The 27,113-nt window shown below is 44.0% G+C and overlaps 2 protein-coding genes across 2 annotated transcripts; both read left to right on the top strand.

The window, feature by feature from the left end:
* The first annotated feature begins 1,086 nt into the window (after positions 1-1,086).
* Positions 1,087-8,807, top strand: tuba8l2 (tubulin, alpha 8 like 2). Its single transcript, XM_062528189.1, has 4 exons — positions 1,087-1,236; positions 6,277-6,499; positions 6,783-6,931; positions 7,261-8,807. Exons 1-4 carry the CDS (start codon positions 1,234-1,236, stop codon positions 8,233-8,235), a joined length of 1,350 nt encoding a protein of 449 aa, XP_062384173.1. The 5' UTR covers positions 1,087-1,233; the 3' UTR covers positions 8,236-8,807.
* A 528-nt stretch (positions 8,808-9,335) lies between these two features.
* On the top strand, positions 9,336-20,218 carry stk16 (serine/threonine kinase 16). Its single transcript, XM_062527884.1, has 8 exons — positions 9,336-9,402; positions 10,147-10,281; positions 10,718-10,937; positions 13,037-13,170; positions 14,026-14,146; positions 14,801-14,896; positions 15,989-16,110; positions 18,232-20,218. Exons 2-8 carry the CDS (start codon positions 10,196-10,198, stop codon positions 18,371-18,373), a joined length of 921 nt encoding a protein of 306 aa, XP_062383868.1. The 5' UTR covers positions 9,336-9,402; positions 10,147-10,195; the 3' UTR covers positions 18,374-20,218.
* The last annotated feature ends 6,895 nt before the right edge of the window (positions 20,219-27,113 follow it).

The raw sequence follows: 27,113 nt of genomic DNA, 5'->3' as shown, positions 1-27,113 counted from the left end.
GTACACTGCTGATTCCATTGAAGTAGCCAAAATAACTATTATTTAAAAACATTGTAACTGCACCTAATAAGGACCAATGCACCTTGAAAATATAGGCCTGTCATTAAGACTGTGCTCTCAAACTCCTTGCAACGTGTCTTTCTTTGACCAAAACAGAATTATATGGTTGCCTAATGTTTGAATCACTGTAGCCAAGATATAAATATAGAAAGGACATGAAAGGACGGGAATAGCCTACACATGGGGAATGGATGGTTATCCAACATCTCTGGTTTCAGTGATGTAGCCGTAAGTTAACCAATCCCATACGTTATTCATTCATTTACGTTTGGGGGAATACAAATGAAAGAAATCAAAGCTAACTGCTATGCAGGGGTGCCCTCAGCTCAATCAGCCTACCTCTTCCTCTTCCTGTGTGTGTGTGTGCGCGCGCGCGCGTTTGCGTGTATGTGCAAGTGCGCAGCCTGACCTCTAATCAAGCAAAACATTTAAGCACCGTACCTCTAAAGAATGTGAAAAGAATATCTAGTAACCAGATTCTGCTCCAGATCCGGAGATATTAACTAGGACAGAGTTAGTGACCAATAATGTGGAAATGGTCACTTAAAGCGAGGGAAGCGGTTATAGTAACACGTTTTGACATCCTATCGGGGCGAGGGCAACTTGGCTTATAGGCTTATGGGTGGCATAGGCTAATTTAACGTTAAGTGATATTATCAGGGATCGTGCCATCACATGATCCTTCACGCTTAGCCCACTGGAAAGCTCACTGTTATCATAGTCCAACGATTTTTGGATTTGATTCTTGTGTCCCAGTCCTTAGAGTCCGGGCGAGAGTAGTGGCAGCCACATGCGAGCAAAATGTGCGACTCAGATTGTCAAAACATCTGAAATGTAATGAATTGTCCAGACACCAAGTAAAAACGAATGTAGTTGCGGCAGTGAATAAAGTAGCTTTCATTATCCAATTTAAACCTGAACCTACCCGTAGAATGAAATAGCTTCGCGATGCAGTATAGATCTGTTCGTCGAATGAAAATTGAGTTTTGAGTGCTGAGGAGATTCTAGTCCCTCCCCCAGTGCCTGTAAGGTAGGCTAGGTATAAAAACGAACTCATGCCGAGTCAGTATAGGACTGTCTCACGCAAACCACATTGCAGGCGCGCAGTGAGAAGTTAGAGAGATTAAACCATCCACGACGTTAATCTAACAACTACAGAAGCAATCAATCAACATGGTAAGAGACCTGTTTTCAATTTCACGCGCCTGTTTATTAATTTGCCTCTGTTCATTTTTTTAAAAAAGGCGGCGCCATAAAAATCTGTTTCCGCAAAATGATAACTTTGTAACGACGTTGCGACACCATTAGGTTATAGTTTCCAATCAAACCTTGTTTGACATAAGCGAGTGTGACTTGTTATTTGTATTTTTTGGTTAGGTTACTAAATTGTGACTGAAAAAAAAAAATTCTGCGCGCGCAAATTCTAATGGCATCTTTGTTTTCCGGGGGGAAAATATGTTCGGTAGCCTATAGCCTAAAGCCTATAAGCACATGCGTCATTGTGTTTGAATAGAATAGATGGTCATATTTGGCCCAGTAACTTGGTGCGATGCAGCAAGCTTGTACGCAGATTCGTCCTTCTCGCGCCAATGACGCATCACTTATATCGAGTGTCCATTTTTTTTTTCTGCGCCTCACAGACAAGAACAAGAACCAGACAAGACCAAGGGTGGCGCTGTTTTCCCACATTAGTTTGCCTAGAAATGATTTTGTTTTTCATTATTATATACAGAGAAAACACTGCAGACATGTTGTAAGTTGTTTGACAAGCTACGGTATGGTTTCAATTAAACTGCATGGGGAAGTCTTTTGAAGAGGGAGTTTACAACTTAGGTCGTGGTGAGATTATGGGTGTGTTTATTTGCTCCCCTGGCACAGAAGTCTGAAATGCTGATGTGGCTCAGGACCTGTGTATGTTCCTCTGCATGGAGAGAGCAGTAATTGCTGTCCTTATCCATTCAACTGCAAATGAACACAAGGACCGGTTAAAGCAAATACAGGAGCAGCAGAAACATTTAAACATCCCCCTTGACACCATCTCTTTAGTCTTTAGTCTGGATTAACATTGACCCTTTTCATCGTAGCTGTGATTCAGTTACATCTTGCCTCTGTATAGATGCATTTATAAATAACAACTGTTTATAAGCAACACAGAATTGATGTGCTTCTGGAGAGCAGCCAAGCCCTGAGGGATAAGCAAGCTTCCCCACCAGACCGAGTGTTGTTGCTTAAAGGGCACTTGGTGCTTAACTACTCAGTGAAATAGTTCTTTAATAATCCATAAGCCCTGCTCTAACATGTTGATCAGTTCAACATGTGGGCTCATAAGTCTTTCCTTGTGGTGTGTGGTGTCCCGGACACCTCCCACCTACCCCCCCCCCCCCCCCCCCCAAACTACCCACCACCCTTCCTCTGAACACATGATTGGAGATTGCAACAGGATCAGAGAAAGTGGGTGGAATGTTTTTTAACTCTTTCAGCTTCAAGGGGGGGAGGGGGTTGTGGGAGAGGAAGACATTTTGTTTGTGTTGAATTGCAGAGACAAATGTTTCACACCGTTTGTGTGTCTGAGTTTGCACTTTGGAGCCCTTTTTTTAGCACACCTCAAGTAGTGGGGCGTGAGGAGGAAATGGCTGAAATCTAACAGAAGAACTCAAAAGACAGTTGGTTAGTTCTAGCAGCTATTAGACCCCAAGGCACAATTTTGTGCTGTCACTGTGAAGTGTGGTGTGACTATTCGCGGCCAAGTGATAACATTTTAAGCAGTTTTTGAGCACGTCCTTTCACGTCTCTGAAACCAAGGTCCACAGTGGACAGACATGCAAACATCATACAACTACAGAGTGTAGGCTCATGAGGTGGCTCGTGGCTGTGAGTGGAACAGGTTATCCATTAACCATGGCCTGTGATATCGGCATGCATCAATCACTGAATACATTGCACCTTTGTGTATTCTTTAATCAGTTTCAAATGTATTTCAGAATGGGTTTGGTTCACACTCTTGTCTTGGGTGAAACTGGTTTATCTAATTGCAGTCTCTATACACACTATTCCATTAAAAAGGAGGATGTTGATCGGTGAATTGCTTTTCAGCTCTCCTGATATGGATGTTCTGCTTTAAATAAATGTCTGCGCCTTTTGTGCAGCGTCATTGCACTGAGCCTGTGTCGTGTCAATGGATTTTGTGCCAGTCACTGGGCTTGGTCCTCATGCGGTCCAGTGGGTAAACAGACAGGCCCCTCTGCCTGATGATGAGGATGCCTGTTGCCACAGCTGCACGAGATGGGGAGATCTTAGAGGGTCCTAAATGTCCCCAGGTTGGATTGTCGCTAGCACACGCAGAGTAAGGTTGCTAGGTCAGTAGGCTATAGGGGGAAAAAAGGATAGGAGGGTCTGTGGGGAAGGGGCCACAGTAGTACCCATAAATAGACTTGCTGACCTGGCGGTCATGCCCATACAAGGCATTCCCATGGTCCCATGTCCCTATGCCATCCTCAATCACCCCCCCCCCCACACACACACACACACACACACACAAACACACACACACACATACACCAGCCCCCTTTGTGACCTGTCGGACTAACAGTGGGGCTGGAATATCTGGTAAAAATAGTTGCCCCAACCCCCGGGAGAGGGGAATTCAGGAGCGCAGTGTGTCCGACACAAGAGCTTTGGTGTGGGCTTGCATGTGGGCCGAGGTGCCCTTCCTGGGATAAAGTAGGGCACATCCCGGAGGTGTAGACACAGATTCCAGCAACCACAGCACACACTGCAGCACTATTCGCAGCGTTGTGCTTTACTGTGGTGTTACTGGGTGACTGTTTTTGGTGCTGTGCCACAGATGTGAACTGGCACTCCTCACATGATTGGGATGCACTGTTCATTCACAGATTTCTGTTCTGTGCCCAGTATTTAGAAGACAGTCCTTTATTGTTTTATTGTTTTGAGCTGCAGTGCTACTATTGTTGACCTTTGTCATTATCTTTCCTTTCTGCACTATATCCCCCCCATCATCATCATACTGCCATAAACCAGTTCCAAAAACAGGACAGACTAGCTCCGCCTTTGCTTGATTTGCGCTTTCACAGGTAGGAGTGTAAGCAAAGAGTGTTGATCCTCTTCATGGTGTGTGTGTGTGTGTGTGTGCACATTGCTACTGCACTTTTGAAAGTAAGATAAGATGCTTAAAATTCCACGGTAGGGAGTGGGTTCCATTCAACTTTGAAACGGACTTCTTGTCAACATGCCCATTAGTCTAGGGTATGGGAGTGTGTACCTGATAATTCCATGTCAAGCATAAGGTGAGGTGCAAGTGTAGGCACGAACAGGAACATATTTTTCATTTATATTAAGTACAGTGCTTCAGGAATCTTTCTTTGGGAAATGCATATGACGTCTTCTCTAAACCCATTCTGTTGGCAAAACAAAGATGTGGCATTCCTCCCTGTCGTTACAAAGGCAGCGTGCCAGGCAAAGAAGATTTGTTAGGTCAGCGTCACAGTGTAGCAGCTTGTCATGATGGGTAGTCTTAGGCTTTAGCCCTGCCAAATACTCACCTGTCAGCTGTAGTTGTCACTCAACTATAAGCGACTGTTCTCACCTGATCTTACTGCCATCTGTGGGTAAAGAGATGCCATTGCACAATACAGAGTCACTCAGCCAAGGCCTCGAGGGCCAGAAACTAGCTGAGTTGCCATAGTTATGCCATTGCGTAACTGACCTTGTGATGTCTGATGCGTTGTATTTCTGCATGGTTTGCTACCAATGCAGTCAGCCAGAGCCAGAGGTCTATCAAATGAGGCTCTGACCCTTGCCTATGCAAATATTATGCAAGGCAGTTCAATGAGCTGTAGGGAGCTGAACTGATATGTTAGAAATAGCTGGTTTTGCATGGAATACAGGGTTCCTACATTGTATGGAATACAACTTTAGTCATTTCCAGGTCTGGATAAATATGGAAAAAAGAAATGAGGGTATTGAGAAATATTTGTGTTTCCAGACTATTGCATCTACAGCACTAATCACTTCAGTCAGGTCATAATGAACCATTGCTACAGGTGCACTGTGCAAGATTTTCACATTAGTATAACTTTTAAGAAGCCAATTGATGGAAAGCAAGCTTGTAATAGGCAAATAGTTCATGGCATGTAGCGAGTCAATACCGAGGACTAGCCATGCAACTTCAAGAACGGTGGCCCGACAACTCTCGCTAGAATCGTGAAACATTACTGTAAGGGTCATTAGATCCTTTAATCCTTCATCTCCACCACAAAAGCATTGCTATCGTGTACAGTGGGGAGAAGTCGCAAGAAGTTTGCTATATAAAACGGCAGAGTAAAAATATAAATGTATTGTGACTACAGGGGCCTCTACACAGTGCTTCTTCAACAGAAATCCAATAATGGGCAATAATAAAGCCGGTTAGCTAATAGCTATGGATCTAAAATGGCAAAACGTGTACAGCTGTAGGTCTTATGGCGCCTATGTCAGTCTTCTGCAACATGGTAGCATATTACAGCAGCACTAAACAAGATCTGCCAACAGGGCAGTGTTCCTACCTGAACACAGAAAGTTGCAAGGTCGGTAATTGCCAGAGGGCCGCTTGGGCAATAGCAGAAGTGATGTTCGACATGTTATGAGGTTATTTGCCGTCAAAATGATTTTGGATACTAGTATGGGAAAAGTATGGAATTTTGAAATGGAAAATGTGTAGGAACCCTGGGAATATAACACATATTTATCTGATAATCCATTTTCAATCATCCAAAGGCATTCACCACAAAGCAAGGTTACCGTGAGTTGTTTAAGACTAAGGCACAGTTTCACCGAATCATTCATCAAATGTGCAAGGTCAGGGTATGTCTAGGTTGGAGATTTAATTAAGGTTGCGTAACATTCTCAGGCCTATATTCGAGTAACTGGGCTACCCAGATCTTTAAAATTCCACCCATGTACAGTATGTATCTCACTCAAACTAGTGCAAAGTAAAGGATATCTGCAATAGCCCAGTGTAATAACAATAATAATGTAATTTATTTGTGAATGAATTGGGAAATTCTATGTAATTTGCAGTAGAAACCCTATTGTGTGTAGGCCGACACTATATGTCTAAGATTTTAAATAATTCTCTGGGGTATGCCAGTGCTAAAGTGATGGTAAATAAAATGAAGCTGCAGGTGTTCTCATCTCTCTGTGTCTTTCCTGTCTCCACAGCGTGAGTGTATCTCAGTTCATGTGGGCCAGGCGGGCGTTCAGATGGGCAACACCTGCTGGGAGCTCTACTGTCTGGAGCATGGCATCCAGCCTGATGGCCAGATGCCCAGCCACAAGCCCGTTGGCGGGCATGACGACTCCTTCACCACCTTCTTCAGTGATACCGGTGCTGGGAAGTATGTGCCACGTGCCATCTTTGTCGACCTGGAGCCAACAGTGATTGGTAAGACTGTAGTTTGTACATTCACACATTTGAATTAGTTGTGATTTAAATGAGTAGGAGAAATAGCGGGCAACATTTTACATGATACAAAATGCATTGTAGACAGTGCCACCTGTTTGTGTTGCTTCATCATTGGAGCCAGATGTTAATACCAGGGTCATGGGTTTGAACACAAATACTGACACAAACATCTCCATCTGTGCACCTCTCCCAGAAGCCTCTTGAAAGAGTCTGCTAAATTAGTCAATTGTAATGTTAAGCATGCCACGTGTTTCTTTTTCAGATGAAGTTCGTACAGGCAGCTACCGTCAGTTGTTCCACCCTGAACAGCTCATCTCTGGGAAGGAGGACGCAGCAAATAACTACGCCCGTGGGCACTACACCATCGGCAAAGAGATTATCGACTCAGTACTAGACCGCATCCGTAAACTGGTAAATTAAATAAATATATATGTAATAAATAAGGAGTCTCTCATAAAAAAATACTTAGATAGGCAAAGTTTATTTTTACTTTGATTAGGACGTAATATAAGTGTTCTACAGCTGACACTGATATTCTGACCTTTTTACAAGCCTGGATAATATTATTCCCCTTTACTCTGGAAAATCCCACAGGAAACTGTGGGTAATTATCAGACAAAAGGCTTTTTGTTTGTGAGAGTGAACAATCTACCATATTAGGAAAAAAAAGTCTCCTTAAAACCTAATAAAATGCTATACTTTGTAAAACGTGTGGGAAATATTCTCCTGTGTTTTTACAGGCTGACCAGTGCACAGGACTCCAAGGTTTCTTGGTATTCCACAGCTTTGGTGGGGGCACCGGCTCTGGCTTCACCTCCCTGCTAATGGAGCGCCTCTCTGTTGACTTTGGCAAGAAGTCCAAGCTTGAGTTTGCCATTTACCCAGCACCCCAGGTTTCCACTGCTGTTGTGGAGCCTTACAACTCCATCTTGACCACCCACACAACCCTGGAGCACTCCGACTGTGCCTTCATGGTAGACAACGAGGCCATCTACGACATCTGCCGTCGCAACTTGGACATTGAGCGTCCCTCTTACACCAACTTGAACAGGCTGATCAGCCAGATTGTCTCCTCCATCACGGCGTCCCTGCGTTTCGACGGTGCTCTGAACGTTGACCTGACAGAGTTCCAGACCAACCTGGTGCCCTACCCCCGCATCCACTTCCCCCTGGCCACCTACGCCCCCGTCATCTCTGCCGAGAAGGCCTACCACGAGCAGCTGTCTGTGGCTGAGATCACCAACTCCTGCTTTGAGCCCGCCAACCAGATGGTGAAGTGCGACCCGCGTCACGGCAAGTACATGGCCTGCTGCCTGCTCTACCGTGGAGACGTCGTCCCCAAGGACGTCAACGTAGCCATCGCTGCCATCAAGACCAAGAGGAGCATCCAGTTTGTGGACTGGTGCCCCACAGGCTTCAAGGTGGGCATCAACTACCAACCTCCAACAGTGGTGCCCGGTGGAGACCTGGCCAAAGTGCAGAGGGCTGTATGCATGCTCAGTAACACCACAGCCATTGCTGAGGCCTGGGCCCGCCTGGACCACAAGTTCGACCTGATGTACGCCAAGAGGGCCTTTGTGCACTGGTATGTGGGAGAGGGCATGGAGGAGGGCGAGTTCTCTGAGGCCAGAGAAGACATGGCCGCCCTGGAGAAGGATTACGAAGAAGTGGGCGTTGACTCCTTCGAGGAGGATGAGGAGGGAGAAGAATATTAGAGTGACGTCTGATATTGAAGCGGGCATCCCATGACTGGTCATGGATCAGTTCCATCTATGCTTTCATAGCACTGGGAGGTTACTACTGCACAGTTTGGCCATTTTGGAGATGAAAGATCTCCAGTCTCCCATTTCATCATTACCAAAGAAAGCAAGCTACTGTCTTGTCAATACATCACACACTGTGTGTTAATTGCAAGGCTGTACCCTATTTCCATGTCATTTTTATTTTATATTTGACCTATTATAAAAGGTCTTCCCTTTTCTATTATTAGACTTGAATAATAAGCTTCTATGATGTTACTTTACCAGTGGTGATATGTTCAGAAATCAAATCCCATCTTTCCTGCATTGAAAATAAAATGCCTTTCGACCAATACATGGGGCCTTTGAGGTTGCGAACTTTGTAAGAAGTAAGCTGTTAGTGTAAACTGCAGTCATTGTTGTGTGCAATTTCTGTTTGTCTTATCAGTAATTCCCATTTATAAATTATTTTTGAAACCAGTTGTGCAGAACCAAGTTGCTGTTATGAGGGGTGTCTTGGCTTTGTAAATAAAATGTTTTAAAAATGATCACTATAATTTTGCACTATGTCATTCCAGTCTTTAATTTTGAACACATACATGCACTAAGGCTGCTCAATTATGGTAAAAATCATTATCATTATTCGTTTGTTCAATATTAAGATCACTATTATTAAATATGATTACTCAGTGATTTTGGAACTATCATCCATATTCAAAATGTACATTTTAAATATAATCCAAAATGAAAAAATACATGCAAAAAGATAATGCACAGCCCTAATACACTATAGGCTACAATAGGATCACCAAAACAGGACGTTTGCTTGGTCATAGAACTACTTTGCAATCCTACACAGAAAAATGTAGCTCATAAAGGTGGACACATTAAATCACTTTGCCACCTGTAGAAACACCGTGCAGCATCCATTTGATTTGTTAAATGTATTATATGAAGTCATATAGACCTGACGAAATCGATCTTCCATTTGACGTCGCCTACATGTAGGCCTATGCTCGGCGGAGGTGAAGTAGTTAATTGAGGCTGCAGCTGCGTCACATTTTACGTCTGATGTACACGGAAGTAGTGTGGACGTGTGGGAGAAAAGCGCTAGGAAGACCGTCAGAAAGCTTCTTCTCTAAGGTAAACTATTTCTGTAAGTTAAATATTCATGCCGAATGCTGCAATCACAAAGGCGCCCGAATACGTTAAATAAAAGAAGGAAGCTTTGTGTTAAGCTCAACTTCAAATACTTTGCCGCCTCTGAATGTCTTCTCGCATTAAGCTATGCTAGCTACAATTGTTAGGCGTCTTTACCAGGGTCCCATTTGTACCATTATGTGCCACGTAGTCTTTGGACACATTTCACGATACGTTCGCTCGTTTCAGCTAGCTTTTTCTAATGATAAATATGCAAGCAATTGTTTGTAGCTGTTCTATTACTAGGCTGCAGCCCATACGTTGAGCCAGAATCGATGGATTAATTCACTGTCGAAGTACCAATGCACCAACGAACGTCACTGGTTCTAAACCAATGAGGGACAGGTCCGGTTTGATGCGATGAGCCATCGCTCTGCACCGTTTTTTCACCGGTTGGGGTAAACCCTTGCAGTCTGACGTTGGTTCATTCCTTGAATAATTAAGGCAGCCCTACGACACGACCCAGTAGTCCCAGAGTGCGTAGTCTCTTGTTTTTCCACTGACAGAATGAACCGAGTGAAGATCTTACACGTCGTATAGTCTTGAAGAAGTAACAGCTCCTGTGCTGTTAAATGGTAGATTTTATCGATCCAGTGTTATTTTAGCATTGCTACATTCAGTGAGAGTGTGAAGGATGCTCCAGAGAAGCTCTGTCAATAGCAGTGGCTGTTCTATCTTCTGGCCCAGTGCTGGTCCGTTCCCCCTGGTCAGCTTGCCACGAAATGCCCCTGAGACGATGGGACAGGCTCTGTGTATTTGCTCTCGAGGGACCATTACCGTCGACAACAAGAAATACTACTTCATCCAGAAGCTAGATGAGGGGTGAGTTGTTATGCTTATATCTCTCTCTGTCAGATTGCTACATTCCTGTCAGATTGCTACGTTCCTGTCTTAGTCAGGTTGTCACTTCTCCTGCTACATTGTGTGTGTGTGTGTGTGTGTGTGTGTGTGTGTGTGTGTGTGAGAGAGTGTGACTGTCTGGCTGTCTGTCTCTCTCTCTCTGTCTGTGTGTCTGTCTGTGTTTGTTCTGTTGCGGTGTGTGTGTGTTTGTGTTTGTTCTGTTGCTGTTTTTATGTCTGTCTTATTCTTCACATTCCTCTTTAAGCTAGCTGTCAATAGCTAATGTAGCTGGGGGGGTTGGGGGGGCACCCCCCCCCCCCCCCCCCCCTGTCTCCTCCTGGTCTCTGTCCTGCCCTGTTTGGTATGCCATGCCATGTCTCACCTCCATGTCCCCCCCTCCCCCCTCCTCCTCCTCCAGCGGCTTCAGCTACGTGGACCTGGTGGAGGGCGCGCACGACGGGCGCTTCTACGCGCTCAAGCGCATCCTGTGCCACGACCGCGAGGGCCGGCAGGAGGCGCAGACGGAGGTGGAGATGCACCGGCTGTTCGACCACCCCAACGTCCTGCGCCTCACCGGGCACGCCTTCGTGGAGCGCGGCGGCAAGACGGAGGCCTGGCTGCTGCTGCCCTACGTCAGCGTGAGTTTCGGAGTGTGTGTGTGTGTGTGAGTGTGAGGGAGAGAGACAGTGTGTGTGTGAGAGTGAGTCATGTGTTATGGTGTGAGTGTGTTTGTGTGCCTGTGTACACGTGCTTGCAGGGCCGTCACAGGGGGGGTGAATTGGGCCGTCGCTCAGCGCCTCGAATCTAATAGGCCTCTCACCTGCCCAATGATGACATTCAGCGTTTATTGATCAATGAAGCTTAATGTGGCTGAACGTCCTAAAACAATGATCAGTGATCACCAATTTTCTTTCTCATAATATTGTTCCTCATAATTACTAAGAACCCTCAAAAAAATCTAGCATGAAGTCATATTATGAACTTTAGGCTACCTGACGTGACGGCGTTTGTCTTCAATCTCCTTCAATGACGCCTCTGGAAAAGGCATAACGGGCTTAATATCCCAAAACAATGATCAGTGATCACAACATTTCTCTCTCATATTGCTATTCACAACCACTGAAAACTGTAAAAAAAATCCATTTTTTTTCCTTTTTGAGGAAGACGATGGGACAGGCTCTGTGTATTTGCTCTCGAGGGACCATTACCATCGACCATTACCATCGACAACAAGGACATTAACATCGACACCCAGGACATAAATGCACTGTACCTCTTCAAGGAGCTGTGGGTAGTAAAGGATGTAATTCCAAAGGGGACAGCTGCACTAAACTAAAAAATAACTTTGATATTGCGATCCCAGTGACTATGGCATCATGTAAACAAAGCTTTTTGAAGTTGAAACTATTCAAATTAAAAACTATTTGTGCACCTCCATGTCACAGGACGGACTATGTGGGCTCGCCCTTCTATGAATTGAAAAAGACGTTACCTGTAAGCTGGCCTGCAATGATTTAATCGCTGAGTTAGCGAAAGGTGAAAGTGTTCACCTTTGTCTACACAAGTTTAGTTTCGATTTTATAAGATTTTGTGATTTAGCCTACGATAAACGGCTTATGGCCCGAGATTTATGTGACTCACTCAGCTAATGTTATAGGCTATACAGTTTCCACTCTTAAAGACAAGCAGGTGTAGCCTATTAGCCTACCATTAAACATGCTCTGACAGTAGGCTACGTGTAAAGTAAGTAAAAAAGGTAAAGTAAAAATTGCATGACTTCATGCAAGTGAAAAGGGGCTGGCACCCATCAAGTTAGCACAGGGCCTCGCATCATACATCAAAGGCCCTCTGAGATTTCCTGTGACTGGGTGTGTGGGTGTGTGGGTGTGTGGGTGGGTGGGTGGGTGGGTGGGTGGGTGTATGTCATGAAAGACTGAAAGCTAGCAACTTTTGATGTATGTGTGTAAAGTGGATGTAATGAAAGGCTAATATGTCTGTGTTTCTCCCACATCAAATAGAGAGAGACTGCTCTGAATTAATATGTGTGTGTGTGTGTGTGTGTGTGTGTGTGTGTGTGTGTGTGTGTGTCTTTGCTCAGTGTGAGTATAGAGGCTGTGCTAAATTGTAAATGAAGTGAGTTCAAGTGACTGAATTTCTGTGTGTGAGCAAACGGAATGTGATCTTTAGCTGAGTCTGAGTGTGTGTGTCTGTGTGTGTGTTTGTCTACCTGCAGATCAAGTCGACTGAAGCTGCTACTAACAAACATGAAAGTGTGTGTGTGTGTGTCTGTGAGTCTGTATCTGTGTTTGTGTATGTGTGTGTTGTGCCTATCTTGGATCTCTAATATTAGATTCAAAGCTTGCCTCCCTCGGCTCTGTGCTGATGTGATGGCCTCTTTTGATGCGCTGCACGTCATGCAGACGAGCCTATTTACCCAGCTAAAGGCTGAGAACATCAAGTGGAGTCTAACACGATAAGAAAAAAGGAATGTGAAAATGGTGGAACTGATTAAACTTTCTGACAACATATTCACTGAGTTTCAGAAGTGTGAAAGTGTGGAAGAATGTAAAGTAAGACTAGGGGGATCCTGTGTGTGTGTGTGTGTGTGTGTGTGTGTGTATTCTGCTGTTGAATCTCTTTTGGATACTTGGATTCTGCCATGATATGCATCATACGTGTAAATCCCAGTGAATAAAAATGTGTGTGTGTGTGTGTGTGTGTGTGTGTGTGTGTGTAGAAGGGAAGCCTGTGGTCAACACTGGAGAAGTTGAGGGACAAGAGCGGCTCCATGCCAGAGAGTCGCATCATCTACATCCTGAGGGGGATCTGTGACGGCCTCAAGGCCATCCATGACCGAGGCTACGCACACAGGTACGCGAGTCCTTTTACACACACACACACACACACACACACACACAGTCCTATGACCAAGACTACACATACACATTACGCAGGTACCCACCTCCATTCACAAACATACACACACACTCTTTCTTTACACACATACCCCCCCCCCCCTTTTACACATACACACACACACACACACACACACACACACACACACACACACACACACACACCCATGACTGAGGCCTCACGCAGAGGTATCCTTCCTCTTCACACACATACACGACCACGACCGAGGCTATCTACTGCCTGCTTTCAGCCACAATTACACTAGCCTACTTGGGTGCGGGAGGATAAGTTTTGTCACATATTCAGTCCTGCACAACTGTTGGCCATTCACCCTTCTTTCTGTCACAGCTTCCTATTTCAGTTGTGTGCCTTAGGCGGGGATCACATTAGCCAGCGGCAAGCGGCAGCGGCAAGCGTAACGCAACGCTCAGACCATAATAATAAATCTAAACATTCTATCTCGTTCCTAAGTTCAATATTTGTTGCTACGTCCTTAGACGAATCTGATTGGTTAAAATACCTAAACATTCCAAAACTGATTGTGATGAGCCGAGCGTTGCGCTTCAAAGTTGAACCAAGTTCAACTCTCAGTTTGCTCAACGCTAGCGTTACACCAGCGTTGTCACCGTTCCGCTGCCGGACCATAGAGAACAATAGGAAACCTGCCGCTTGCCGCTGGCTAGTGTGATCCCCGCCTTACTCTCCACCCTTACGGTATCTCATCTGCCCTGCTCAACCCTCTCCGTGTTTTCACCTCTTCACCCCTTGTCTCTCATCCATCATTTTTCTTCCCCCGTTCTCCTTAACCAGAGACCTGAAGCCCACAAACGTTCTGCTGGACGAGAATGACCGGCCGGTTCTAATGGACCTGGGTTCTATGAACAGGGCCCGCATAGAGGTGCGGGGCTCCAGAGAAGCGATGACCATTCAGGTGAGGTTGAGCTGTGGGTGGACACACACAGAAGGGGTTCACATTGGTTGAGCTGTGGGTGGAAGGGGTTCACATTGGTTGAGGTGTGGGTGGACACTTAGAAGGGGTTCACATTGGAGCATTTGCAGTAGATTATTCTACATTGTTCTGTATTTGAATATGTGTGCACTCTTTAGAGGACATAGATAGGCATTATACCGTAATTTCCCAACTATTAGTCGCGGCTTATGGCCTGGGTGTTCCCATGCTGCCTTGCGAGCGATTTCATTCACGCTGCTAAGGCAGTCTGGAAACTACCGCTCTAATTTTTGCCTGAGATAGGGGACCAATCACAGAAGAGGGGGGGAAGCAAGACGATGGTGAGCTATGCACAGACGCATTTGATAGACATCGATTCAAATACGAGAAAATGAACGTTTGGTTGCCAGACCACGTCTCATTTGAGAAGTGGTAGGCGCTAGCCAGGCTACACGGCTTATTCATTGATTTTGCTACATTTCTTCAGCTATGAAGTTAATACACAGGGGCAGTTAATATGGTATAAATATGTTTTTTTTTTCTTTAACTTGCATAAAACACTGTCACTGTGGTTTATACACAATGCGGCTAATGCACAGAAAAAGACTGATCGTGCTCTCTGATGGTTTTGTGTAGGACTGGGCAGCTCAGAGGTGCACCATCTCGTACAGGGCCCCTGAGCTGTTCAACGTGGAGAGCCAGTGTATCATCGACGAGCGCACGGACATCTGGGTAAGTCGTCGCCGTCCACCTTCCTATCTTATCTAGCAGGAGCAGATGGAATACCGGGTCAGGTCTCCCACACGGGTTATTTTTGGTCATTTGTAGGGCATGAGCTTGGTTCGGCAAAGGCCAAGGTTGGTTGAAGATCAATTACGTGTGACTTGTGAACGTAACTTTTGGTTTAGTTTTTTCCAAAGCAGATTTCTTTGGTTCTTTGAATGTCATCTTGAGTTTACGTACACTGTTCATTATATCATTCAATTAGGTTAAATTTGATTTATTTCCATGGCGCCAATAACAATTGACATGGTCTCAAGATGCTTTACAGAGCCCAGGTCCCAGTTGCACAAGGCACCTTAAAGTTTTTTTCCCTTGAGTATGACCCTTGGGGCTTAATTTGTCCTTGTATAAGGCGTTGACTTAAGGGTGTTGCTCAGAATACCTTATATGATTTCCTTAGTTAAGGAAAAAATGTTGAGGGATTTACTGCATTGAAAGGGATTTCCCGGGACAAAAATGCTATAGTTTCCACAGAGATTGTGCAACAGTTTAGAAGCAGCTTGGGTTTAGAGATGGTGGGATGGGGGGAGGCGGGGTCAGAACCACAGACCCATGTGTCTGGAGCTGCAGCCACATCAGTGGTTACACATCATACTTGGTCACAGTCAAAGCCTAGCTCAGCATCGTTAGCATGAGCTCATGAAAAGGGGGACACTAAAAATAGAAGTGCTCAGACCGTGCAGTCTTTGTTCTAAATTCTGTTCCCTGGACGACAGTCATTATGAAGACAGAGAATGATGGAGAGAGCTGATTGATGTCATACTACATTATGGTAACACAATTTAGCATAACAAAGAAATCCTTACAAATTTGTTTAAGGATCAAAGACATACAAATGATGTATTTAGATGTCCTCGTGGATTTTTTTTTTTCTGTTGTCATCTGTGAAGGATGTTCTTTAAACTCTTTAGACAGAAACAAGGGACGTCACTGAAGATCAAGTACTCAAATGTGTTGTATCTGCATGAGATGAATGACATAGTTCAAGGCTCAGATTCTTGACAAGTGGCCCAACGTGTGTTGTCTTGTCTGTGTGATCAGTCCCTAGGCTGCGTGCTGTACAGCATGATGATGTTGGAGGGCCCGTATGACATGGTGTTCCAGAAAGGGGACAGCGTGGCCCTCGCTGTTCAGAACCTTGTCACCATTCCACAGCCCTGCAGGTCAGTTCCGCAAGAACTCTTCAAAAACGGTCAGAGACACCGAGAGATTGGGGAGAAATAGTATGCCGCCACTTTTCATGGGTTTCATCAGGTCCCTTTCAACAGCACCCAGATTATGAATGCAAGACTGCATGGTACTTGATTAATACACCTGTCGAAAGGGACCTGATGAAATCCATGAATATGCAAAAGATAGACTATTCTCTTCTCTTGTGTTCTTTGAACTCTCTCTTTATCTCTTTTAACTCTACAAAGATCTTAATCACTGTATAATTACACAATAACTACACATTTTTTCATTCAGCTGAAGTGTTGACTTCTTGTCAACCAAAATTCTTATATACAGAAACTTCCACATTTATTGGCACCCCTGGTAATGATTGTAAAAAATGAGGCATAACAAAATAAACTGTTGGAATTCCATCTTAGTTTCCACAATGAAAACAATGAGTCAAATGTACTAAAACATGAAAAAAAATAATAATACTCATAGAATGTGTGGTGCCTCTAGGAAATCATAATATGTAACTTAAATGTTTTTTGTTTTTTTTTCATTCTTCCTTCAGACAATCAGAGGCATACAATTCCACACAGTAATCCATTACTTTCTCTTTCATTGAGGCGTACAAAATAAAGTAAAAGGCCCTCTCCGTAATTACCCAACTATTAGGTGCAGCTTGTACATTGACTTGCAAAAAATTATTCAGCTATGAGGTTAATACACGGGGGCAGTTAATATGGTATTAATATGGTTTTGTTTGTTTTAACTTGCATAAAACACTGTCCTGCGGCTAATACACAGGAAATTACTGTAGTCATTCTTCAACATGGGGAAAAACAAGAGTATAGAATACAAATAACGGCAAAGAGAATTCAGATAAGGGCAGAGTGTATTGATATCTGCACCAAATACTTGGGGTAAATCTGGATGTCTCTGCCAAGACACTAGAAGTCAGTCACGATTGAATCACCCAGCAGATCAATGGGCCAAAAACGCATGTCCAGATCAATGGAAAAATCGTTTGCTGACCACAAAAGCACGTTTCTGCCATGGTTATCTGGGAATCCTCAACTGAACCCCTTTGAAGACCAGTGGGGTGAGCTTAGGAGGAGAATGTACAGCAGTGGGGCTCATAATCTGGACGGTCAGCAGATACAGCGAGGCGGACATGTACTGTATTTGATACCATGCTAAAGTTGCCTAAAAAGAGGAATATAAAATCATCATTTGACAATTGATCTTAATGCCTTAATTTAAAAAAAATGAGTAAAAATAGAAACCGCTAAGGACACCAATTTTCTTTGTGATTGAAGAATGTATCATAGATAAATAAATGTTCTTCCTTAAATGCTAGGGCTAAGGAAGTACTGTATTTGACCCTTATGTTAAATTCCCATTGGAACAGGAGGATTTTGATATGTTTTTATTTTTAAAGGCCAGCTATTTCATGGATCCAGGATATTATGCATCCTGATAAAGTTCCCATGGCCTTTGGAATTAAAATAGCCCCACATCTTCACATACCCTTCACCATAGCTAGAGATTGACATGGTGCTTTTTCCAGTAGGCCTATTAGCCTGTTTGATGCTCATTGAGCTCAATGCAAATCATACAGGCTAGGCTAATAGGCCTACTTGAAAAAGCACCATGATGATTTTATATTTCTCTTTTTAGGCAACTTTAGCATGGTATGAAACACATGTCTCCCTCACTGTATTTTGTAAAGAGGACTGATCTCAAATCCCCTGCTTTGTATTCTCCAACTGTATGAGATATTATAGGAGAAGACGACTAAGAGCTATTTTATTGGCAAAGGGAGGCTTTACAAAGAATTAGAGCTGCCAATAACTGTCGCATGTTTGTTTTGTTTTGTTGAAAAATACCTCTTTATGAGGGATTTTTTTTCTTCTCAAAATGAATTTGCTTCCCTTTCAAGGTTGACTTTTTCTTCATTGTTTTCGTTGTGGGACTAAGATAGAACACAATAAAATATGAACTCACACACACACTCACGCACACTCAGACATGCACACTGATCTAAACATATTCTGAAGTGCATGACTTGCATATGAATCCTCCTCTTGTTGTCTCTTCCCCCCCACCCCCACACACACACACAGCTACTCCCAGAGCCTCCAGGGCCTCCTGAGCTCCATGATGGTGCCCAACCCACAGGAGAGGCCTGACATCAGCTGGGTCTTGGACCAGGTCCAGAACCTCCAGAACTCCACCCCAGCGCCAGCCGACGCCAACCGGGTATGATGGCCCCGATGAGGGAGTAAGCTTGGAGCAACATTGCATTTCTCTCTCTCTCTCTCTCTCTCTCTTTCTCCCTCTCTCTCTCTCTTTCTTTCTTTTTCTCTCTTTCAGCTTCTCTCTCTCTCTCTCTCTCTCACGGGACTATGCACACTCTCTTTGGGACAAACACGCTGTTCATCCTCAACCAGGGGAGCCACCGGACACGGGTGCTCATGGTTACCTCAAGCTTACCTGGCATCCGAACGTGCAGAACACGCACACACACACACACACACACACACGTACACAAACACGTACCAGCACATGTTGCTGTTTTCTATATTCACAGAATGCACTACTGAGCAGCGTACCAACCAACATCTTCTTAAAGAAGCACTACTTGATGCTGTGCGTAGTAAGTCATGGATTTTAGCGTAGGACTGAAGACAAGAAGCTACAGGACAAATTAGTCATAGGATTTATTTAGCATGTAGTTTGCATTTGGGACATATGAGCATGCTTGGAAGTCACAGCAGCACATTTGACGGTCGATTTCATGTCCAACCCTTTAACTTCTCAGTTTCTTTTTAATCTTTATTCTGCACTAGTTAAGCAATGGACGGAGACCCTCACAAGCATGTTTCTATGATAAAAAACATAATACATATATCAAAACTGTCATATAATCATCAACACAATTATCACTGCCACTCACTGTTGTTTTATAATGGCTTTTGCAGAAAGCCCACTGGATGAGTCCATCTCTAGAATCTCTAGATTTAAGGGAGGGAGGGGGGGCCGTTACTGAAGCCTACTTGGGACCTAATAAGATTTGAATGAGATGCATGTCGCAGGAATATAGACACATTGAGAGATACTCTGCAAAAGACAGGTCATGCTAGTTCAGGATGAGAGAGGAAATAGTGTTTCTGAAGGTGGAGAACCGTTGAGAGCCAGTTTATTAAAAGAAGCTGGTATAGTCAGCTGTGGAGCCCCCAGGGTTATTAATCTGTAGGGATGATTGTGACATTGGCCCTTAGTGTCATTCCATCTTTATCTGAAATGATTTCAGGATTTGTAACTGTTGATTTTAAGGTACTGATTTATATGCTGCATTCATGCATTTTATAATATTTGTGTATACCATGTGTGAGTGTTTGTATATATGTGCATGTGTGTGCACAAGTTCATATTTTCTTGTGTTTGAATGTGTGAAATCCATGTAAATGTAAAATCTCAGTTTGTAAGGAACTATACATGAGCTTTGTAGGAGACTCAAAAGATGCATAGATTCATTTGCAAGGCATCACGTGCACTGTGATGAGGCATTATAAAGCCATTTGCCTTTTAGACAAAAAAACAAGACTGCATTTGCAAATGCTGGTCTCGCTGCAGTAGTGACTGTGTGGATTACTCTAAATATCAAGAGAAGCAAGTTATCTTTTATTTCAATTGTAATTACTTTTGTGTGTTTGTGACTTTGGAACATCTAATTTAAGTAAGAATTCTGGGCATATTAAGGCTGCTATCTCATCTCCTCACTGTACTACAAGGGCATGATAGATATGTTGAAGGACTAATTTCAGTCTTCTGTGTAATTGTGAGCACAGGAAATGTATGCGCAAATGGTGACTTTGCAAGGCCTTTATTCTCATTTAAGGTACATTATGAGAACTTATTTGACAGTGTTATTGAATGACTCATCATATTGATCTGGATGTTTGGTGTTTTCTGACACAAGTTAGGCTTTTACAAAGAGTGCAGGAACTCTCTCATTCTTTCTAGAAAGAATGGTCAACGCTTTGGTGGTCTGGTCAGTCTGGAAATTAATGTTATTAATTAATGCACATTAAACCATAAATCTAATGATGTAACATAGTCACAGTTTATGATTATGTTTTCTCTGAAATGTTGTGAATTAATGTGTGTGGAAAGAATTGGAGAAGAGAAACATTGGCTGTGCCTTCACTTGCTGGTGTCATCTCTTCAGTGTGCTGCAGTGTTGCATCTGTGCCACAAGGGGGAGACACACCCCACGACTCAAATCCTGCCCGCTACTAGAATACACATACAGAAACATTTTAATGCTGAATTAAAACTCTTTCTTAAAGTTCCTGTGTGGCATCTTGATATGCATGCATTAAAGCTTCACTCTCATTTATGTTTGGCCTTTTAGAGGTTTACTCTGCCCAAAGCCAGTGCTAAAAATGAAATGCTCATTGATATGACACTAGGTCCTAGGTACCTAGAGAGATATTAGCAGAACTCTAAATGATTCTAGATTGCATTCTCTATTCCTTGTGTATAGAGTTTAGCAGGGGAATTAAAAATTTTATAACTGAAAATATAAAAATATAAACATACAACTAATGTAATTAATTCATGTGATTAGATCAGAAATGTAGGCCTGTAGGAAATGTGGATTACATGTGAACTACAATGAACTGTTGGTACAGTTAAATCAGCCGAGGTCTGGTGCTGCCATCCAACCTGAGATATGAAACAATCATGAGAAACTGTTTAGGTGCCTAAATTTACTGCTCGCACGGGTCACAGAGTTCACAGCCATGTTGTTGCTCACCCCGTGTCCTAATCAATCTCCACAGCCAGCCCATCTCCACTCTCCAACCCAGACAGAATAGCCACCATAAACCTGCCCATAACACACACACACACACACACGTACACACAGAGTGGACCTGCACTTGTGTGCATAACACTCAGGCAAAAAAAATGACACTTTAATTAAAAAATATACCCATATGCACCATTCATACATGCGCGCACTCCAAATACCCCACTGGGATTGTATTCATTATACAGAAACCGTGTTTATGGTCTGCAAAGTGCAGGACACCCCCCCCCCCCCCCCCGCTGCGCCAGCCGCTGTCCCTTTTGGTTAGGGACCCGTGTGTTTGTCCCGTCTTAGCCACACATGCTAAATGATGTCATGGTATTCCTCCGCAAGGTCACGGCCACGCCGACTCCCGTTTAATTGGCAAATTTGCCCCTAAACCAGGATTTACACCACTCACCAAACTGGCAAAGCCATTTATGGTGTGTGTGTTGTGTGTGTGTGTGTGTGTGTGTGTGTGTGTGTGTGTACCCATGTGCACCATTCAGAGCTCAGTCTCAGAGCTCCTGCCTGGCCTGCCTTTGTGTTTGTTTTCTTGTAGCGTTGGTAACCGCCTCCCTTCGCCATACGGTAGGCCTTGCCGCATTCGCACCATAAACCATCTGGCTCCGTATTGATTTGGCGATGAATCAATTAGCGAATTATTTAATTAGCCTGGAATTATGGGTCAACCTTGAGTGGCTTTGATCCCGCAGTGTAAACACTCGCCTTTAAATCATACCTGCTTGTCCACCTCAGCACCGCACGGGCATTTGTGCGCGTCAAGGGGGACAGCGTCAGCAGATCTCAGATCAGAAACGGAATCGGCTGAAGCTTGAATGACCCTATAGCCTACATCCCTGGCTTTCAAAAAGATCGACAGGGAAATTGAAATCATATGATTAAAGTCCTATAATTTTTGAGATTGTGAGATCAGTTGTTACAGGGGTAAAAGGTGAAGGTGAGCCTAAAATGAAATGCCGCATCCCACGTCCTCTGGAACTGGAAGTCAATCATTCACCTCACAACTTGACACAAAATTCCTCAACCTCCATTTCTTCAAGAACAAATACCAGGGATTAGGTGGGTGAGTCCCACTGAGCTTTGGCAGTGATGGTGTAACTGAGGCAGCACGAGGTATTGCAACACACAAAATATCTCTTTTCATGTTTGTGCCAGCATTATGTTATGACTACCGGTAAATGTAAACCTGTTACATTTTGGCCCTTTATTTGTTGTCCATTAAAACGACCTCGCCAACTACTTCCTATTACTTTCCAGAAGAGTGGCTGGAAAAAATGTTTTGATTTATATACTCTTTTTTTGCCACTTCAAGTTCGTCCTGAATGTTTAGGATAAAAATGCATAATGAGTTCATTAGAGAGCATTGCGGTGATCAAATGAAGTTTCGCTTTAATTAATGGACGCGTGCCAAGCTAATGCTCTCACGCCTTTTGGAAACCAGCGGTGTTTGGTAATTAAATTAAAGTGTACAAATGCCACATACGCCGGTGGCCCAAGAGGGCAATTAGCAGCAGAGGGAGATTGAACGCTCCCTTTTGGGAGCTTCGCGCCGGCCGCGTCAGTTAAGTTGATTGCATCGATTCCATTGATTTGCAACAGCTTTTGAGGTAATTTCATCTCGGAAGGTGAGCTCTACCTCTGTCGCAACACGTTGGTTCAAAGGCATTTTTATTTATTTATCTACCTATATTTCCCCCCCCAAGTGATTAAATGAAAGTGTACCTCCTGAAGATCAACAATAAGTCTTTTTTTGGAGGAAGGGAGGGGAGGGGGGGTGAGGTGAGAAGGGAGGTGCGGGGGGATCAATATTTTTTATTTGCCTCCAGGTCAACACAGGTTGGGTGTTATTGATGCTTTTAAATGCATCACAACTCTCTCACTGACACAAGAGGGAATTGCTGATGGATGCAAGAAAACGGGTATAAACTGGAGAAGGGCATTTTCACCCTCCCGCACTCGCGCTCACACACCCCTCCCTGTATACACACTCCAAACTTTACACATCATAAAATTATTCAGCCTTGTAAAGCGAATGCAAAGCAGGTCCTTTGTGTTATTGAAATGAGGGGGCACGTTCGAATTCAATCATCTTGCCTTTCCCTCGGCCTCTCTCCCAGCTGTCTGTTTTGGTCATATTCAAGTCAGTCTGAATATCTTCAGGCTGTTGCAAGCATTCCTCCCCTATTACTTCTGACAAGTGTTGTGCACGTTTTCATTGATTCTGAACACTTCAGAACGGATTAGGACAGAACTCTCTCCTTCCTTGTCTTCGTGGTGTGTCCATACCCATTATGATTTGCAGGCCTCTGAAAAAAAAACCAGACAGATTTGGAAAATCATAAGAATCGGTGAATGTGGAGCACGAATACGTTGACGACGTGTGTGTACTGTCTCAGAACATGAAGAGGGAAGCCTCAGCCTTGTTCCTCATCGTCGTCCTTGTCTCTTTGCCCCTTTGTCCCAAGTGCATCACATCAGCCGCATCCCGGGCCCCCTAGGCGGACGAGACTGGCAGAGAGAAGAGCGTCTCGTGCCGCTCTCCTCTCCTCTCCGCTCCTCGGCCGGCGTGATTGGGTCTAATTGGCGGATCAGGGCTTCATTAGGGCAGATTAAGCGCGCCGGACGATGGGATTATTCGGCGGAGTGATGGTCGCCGGGGTGACCGCGAATGAGCGAATTAGCTGATTAAAAGAGGCTCGCGTCCCTGGCAGCGTCAGGGTGGGCGGGTCAGGTGATTGATGGGCGGTCTCCCGGGGAACGAGCGAGAGAGGGAGGAGGAGGAGGGAGTGTTTGTGTTTGTGTGTCAGGGTGTTGTCAGGGAATGAGTGAAATGTCTTTATCAATTTGTACCCATTATCATGTCAAAGGGGGAGGATGGAGAGACAGAGGAAGAGGAAGAGGAGGAGAAGAAGGGAATGAGAGGTGCTTCCCTGAGGGGAAAAAAGAGGAGAGCATAAACTGACTACTCATCTGCATGATGCTCTGTAGGCTATCCATCTCATGTATGCTTATACACACACACACAGAAACACACAGAGACACACAGAGAGCAGGGCTGCACGATTTGGGAAAAAATATGATTTTTCTGACAGATATTGCGATTGAGATCTGATTTTTGAATGTCTGTGTCAGGATTGAGTTGAATATTTCAAATGTCTCTCTAAGTGGTGCCACTTCTAATTGACAGTGAAGCTCACCAAACAGAAGTGCGGGACTTCTCACGCACTATGCACACTCACCAATCAGAAGTGCGGGACTTCTCACGCACTATGCACACTCACCAATCAGAAGTGGCACAGTCAAGGAAGATGACATGAATCACAATCATCAAATATCATAAATATGACAAGATTAACTGCACGATTATTTGTAGCCCTTGCGATTAGATCATTGCATGGTTGATATTTTACAATTGTGATAAACACACACACACACACACACACACACACACACACACACACACACACACACACACACACACAGAGAGAGAGATACACAATGTTTCCTACTTACGCAAACACATGCAGACACACCTTTTCCTAGTTATGTAAACACACAAACGCTTTAAAATGTTCTTTCATATACACGCATATGCAGAGATTTACTACATAATCCCCTAGGAGGAGCAGACACTTGCGCATGTGTTCACAAACGTGGATGTATGCAAACAACTGCACGTTCACACCATCAACAGCTACTTCCACAGAGTCCACCTGGCTGCATCCACATATCACATGAGAATCATGTGCACAGTCATACCCCCTTAGCCATTGTGAGCTCAGTTTTATGACATGCTTTGTATATGTATGTTTTCGGCCTCTAAATATTTTACATGTAAGCTCACACACACAAACACACTCACAAACTTGATTCCACTCATCTAACTGATTGCTATACATACTCAAATTCCAATGCGAGAGCGCGCACACACACACACATAAACACACACACACACACCCCGCCCTTGGGGGGCATGCTTACGGTAAGCTTGTTTAATTTTCCTGAAATGGGGTGCTGACAGGCACTCCGTGTTGATGGAGAGAGTGCGGACGACGACTGCCGCGCCGGAGTGACAGTCAGCACGTCCGGAGACAGGCCCATCCATCCTTGGGACACTGATCATCTCCCTCGCGTAAAAACAGCTTTTCCGGCACCTTCTGCCACTTTGAAAATCAGAAAATTGGAATCGGAATCTGTTTTGGTGTCAGCCATGTATTTTTTTTTTTTTTTAACTGGCAGCTTTTGGGTTCCTGATACAAGTCATGTTCAAAATCATGCTCAAAGTAATGTCATTATGTAAAGTACAGAAAGAGAAGTCCTGCGATATACGCGTGTGTTAAAGATATATTGCACACTGCACAGTCTGTTGCAGCACATGATTATATCCCTGGACAGTCACCTGTTCTTGGATCCGTTTGGCTTAATGGGGTGTGCAGAACTTTACGTACAGACGTTAAAACATATGGAACTGCAGACGTACAGACGTTAAAACAACTGCAGATAACAAGCCTTTTGACAACAGCCGCTCATATTCAGTGATTACTACATAGCTGTAATGATAAAGAATGATGGAGTTATGTACTATGTACATAATATTAGTGTTTGTGAGTGTGCAGTGCACGCATGCATGTGCATGAAATCTGTGTGTGTGTGTGCATGAAATATGTGTGTATGTGTGTGTGTGTTTGTGCGCGCGCACACGCTCTTGTGTCAGATGCTGCTCTTGAGGTAATAACGTAGAGCTGGTGCTTATTTACCTGTATTGATTGTTCTCAGTCTTGGTGTCAACTGACCTTGATCAATTATAGCGATTGAATGCTGCAGTGACACTGCATGACAGTGTGTGTGTGTGTGTGTGTGTGTGTGTGTGTGTGTGTGTTCCATGGCTGTTCCACAAGAGATATAGGCTGCTCTTCATGCAAAAAAAAGGCAAATCCTGTGAGGCCATATTATTTAAATCAAGGAGAATAGGCTTTGAAATGTGAGTGATGTCATCTACACCCCCCCTATCTGTCAATCTTGGCCCGCGATAAACATGAAGCCATTACAGAAATGAAGTGTTTGCATGACCCATGCAGACGTGCCGCTACGCAACCACAAAAGACCACCTTCTTCTTTTGCACGTGATTATTGAGAAATGGTACATTTAGTTAACACCATTCGGTAAATTTAGTAACACCACTTTGATGGGTGTTTTTGCCTCTATGCCCCAACTAGGGCCTCCTATTTGAGTGGAGTCAAGAGGGGTCAAATTTGCACCCTGATGAGATTTATGCCAATGACATTTAGTGTTTGGTCGTATTCAGACACAATCAGGAGCGAAAGGCTGGACACTGGCGGCCTACGTAAAGCCTGACCCAGACTATGGCGAAAAATAAGCAGGTCAGTTTCCAGACATTCTTATTTCATTAAAAAAAAGAAAGAAAGAAATCGAGGAAAAAAAAGACACAAGACATGAGCTCTTGTTTGAACTCCGACCTCTGAATAGTCGAGATTATTCCATTTACAGCCTCAGAGAGCAGAGATTCGCCTCTATCTTCTATGGACACCCATTATCTCCCTGGTGTGTGTGTGTGGGTGTGTGTGTGTGTCTGTGTGCATGCGTCTGACATCTGAACCAGCGGACTTGTCTCTGGACTCTAGACCAAGACGAAGGGTCAAACACATAGCCAGACAGAGAAATTTCTATCAGAGATCTTGTGGAATGGAGGGACATGCATGTAAAATGTAAATTGGAGATAGAAATTCTGTGCATGCGTGTGTGTGCATGTGCACACAAATATATCTGAACGTGTCTGCCTTTGCACATTTCTATGGCTTTTGCCTCTGCAGACGTTTTTTTGTCTTGCCACCACTTGATGTACTCAAGTTTAAACAGCCTTTGGAGCCACCCTGCTAGATCAAGGCCTCTTGGAGCCTGGTGCTAGATTTATGGTTACTGTGCCTTTGATACTGTCAGCCTGAGTAATTCTCATCACACAGTTCAGCTTTATTCAAAGGGATGCAAACTTGCAATTGAAGCTTTTCAAATGCATTGTTACACAGTGCATACTAAAAAACGGCTTTATTCTTACAAGTGCATGAGTGATTTTCTGAGAGAGGAAGCTTGCCAGCTAGATAAGTATT

Source organism: Sardina pilchardus, chromosome 23 (genome assembly GCF_963854185.1).
Source record: "Sardina pilchardus chromosome 23, fSarPil1.1, whole genome shotgun sequence".
Lineage (NCBI taxonomy): Eukaryota > Metazoa > Chordata > Actinopteri > Clupeiformes > Clupeidae > Sardina > Sardina pilchardus.
This window is presented reverse-complemented; position numbering and strand designations above follow the sequence as displayed.

What these genes read in the sequence shown, in the direction of transcription:
- tuba8l2 (XM_062528189.1), top strand. An exon ending in CCTGGAGCCAACAGTGATTG is followed by an intron (nt 6,500 to 6,782) that starts GTAAGACTGTAG and finishes TTTCTTTTTCAG; the next exon opens with ATGAAGTTCGTACAGGCAGC. An exon ending in TAGACCGCATCCGTAAACTG is followed by an intron (nt 6,932 to 7,260) that starts GTAAATTAAATA and finishes GTGTTTTTACAG; the next exon opens with GCTGACCAGTGCACAGGACT.
- stk16 (XM_062527884.1), top strand. Translation starts at nt 10,196, where the DNA reads ATGGGACAGGCTCTGTGTATTTGCTCTCGAGGGACCATTACCGTCGAC. An exon ending in GAGAAGCGATGACCATTCAG is followed by an intron (nt 14,147 to 14,800) that starts GTGAGGTTGAGC and finishes GGTTTTGTGTAG; the next exon opens with GACTGGGCAGCTCAGAGGTG. An exon ending in ACGAGCGCACGGACATCTGG is followed by an intron (nt 14,897 to 15,988) that starts GTAAGTCGTCGC and finishes CTGTGTGATCAG; the next exon opens with TCCCTAGGCTGCGTGCTGTA.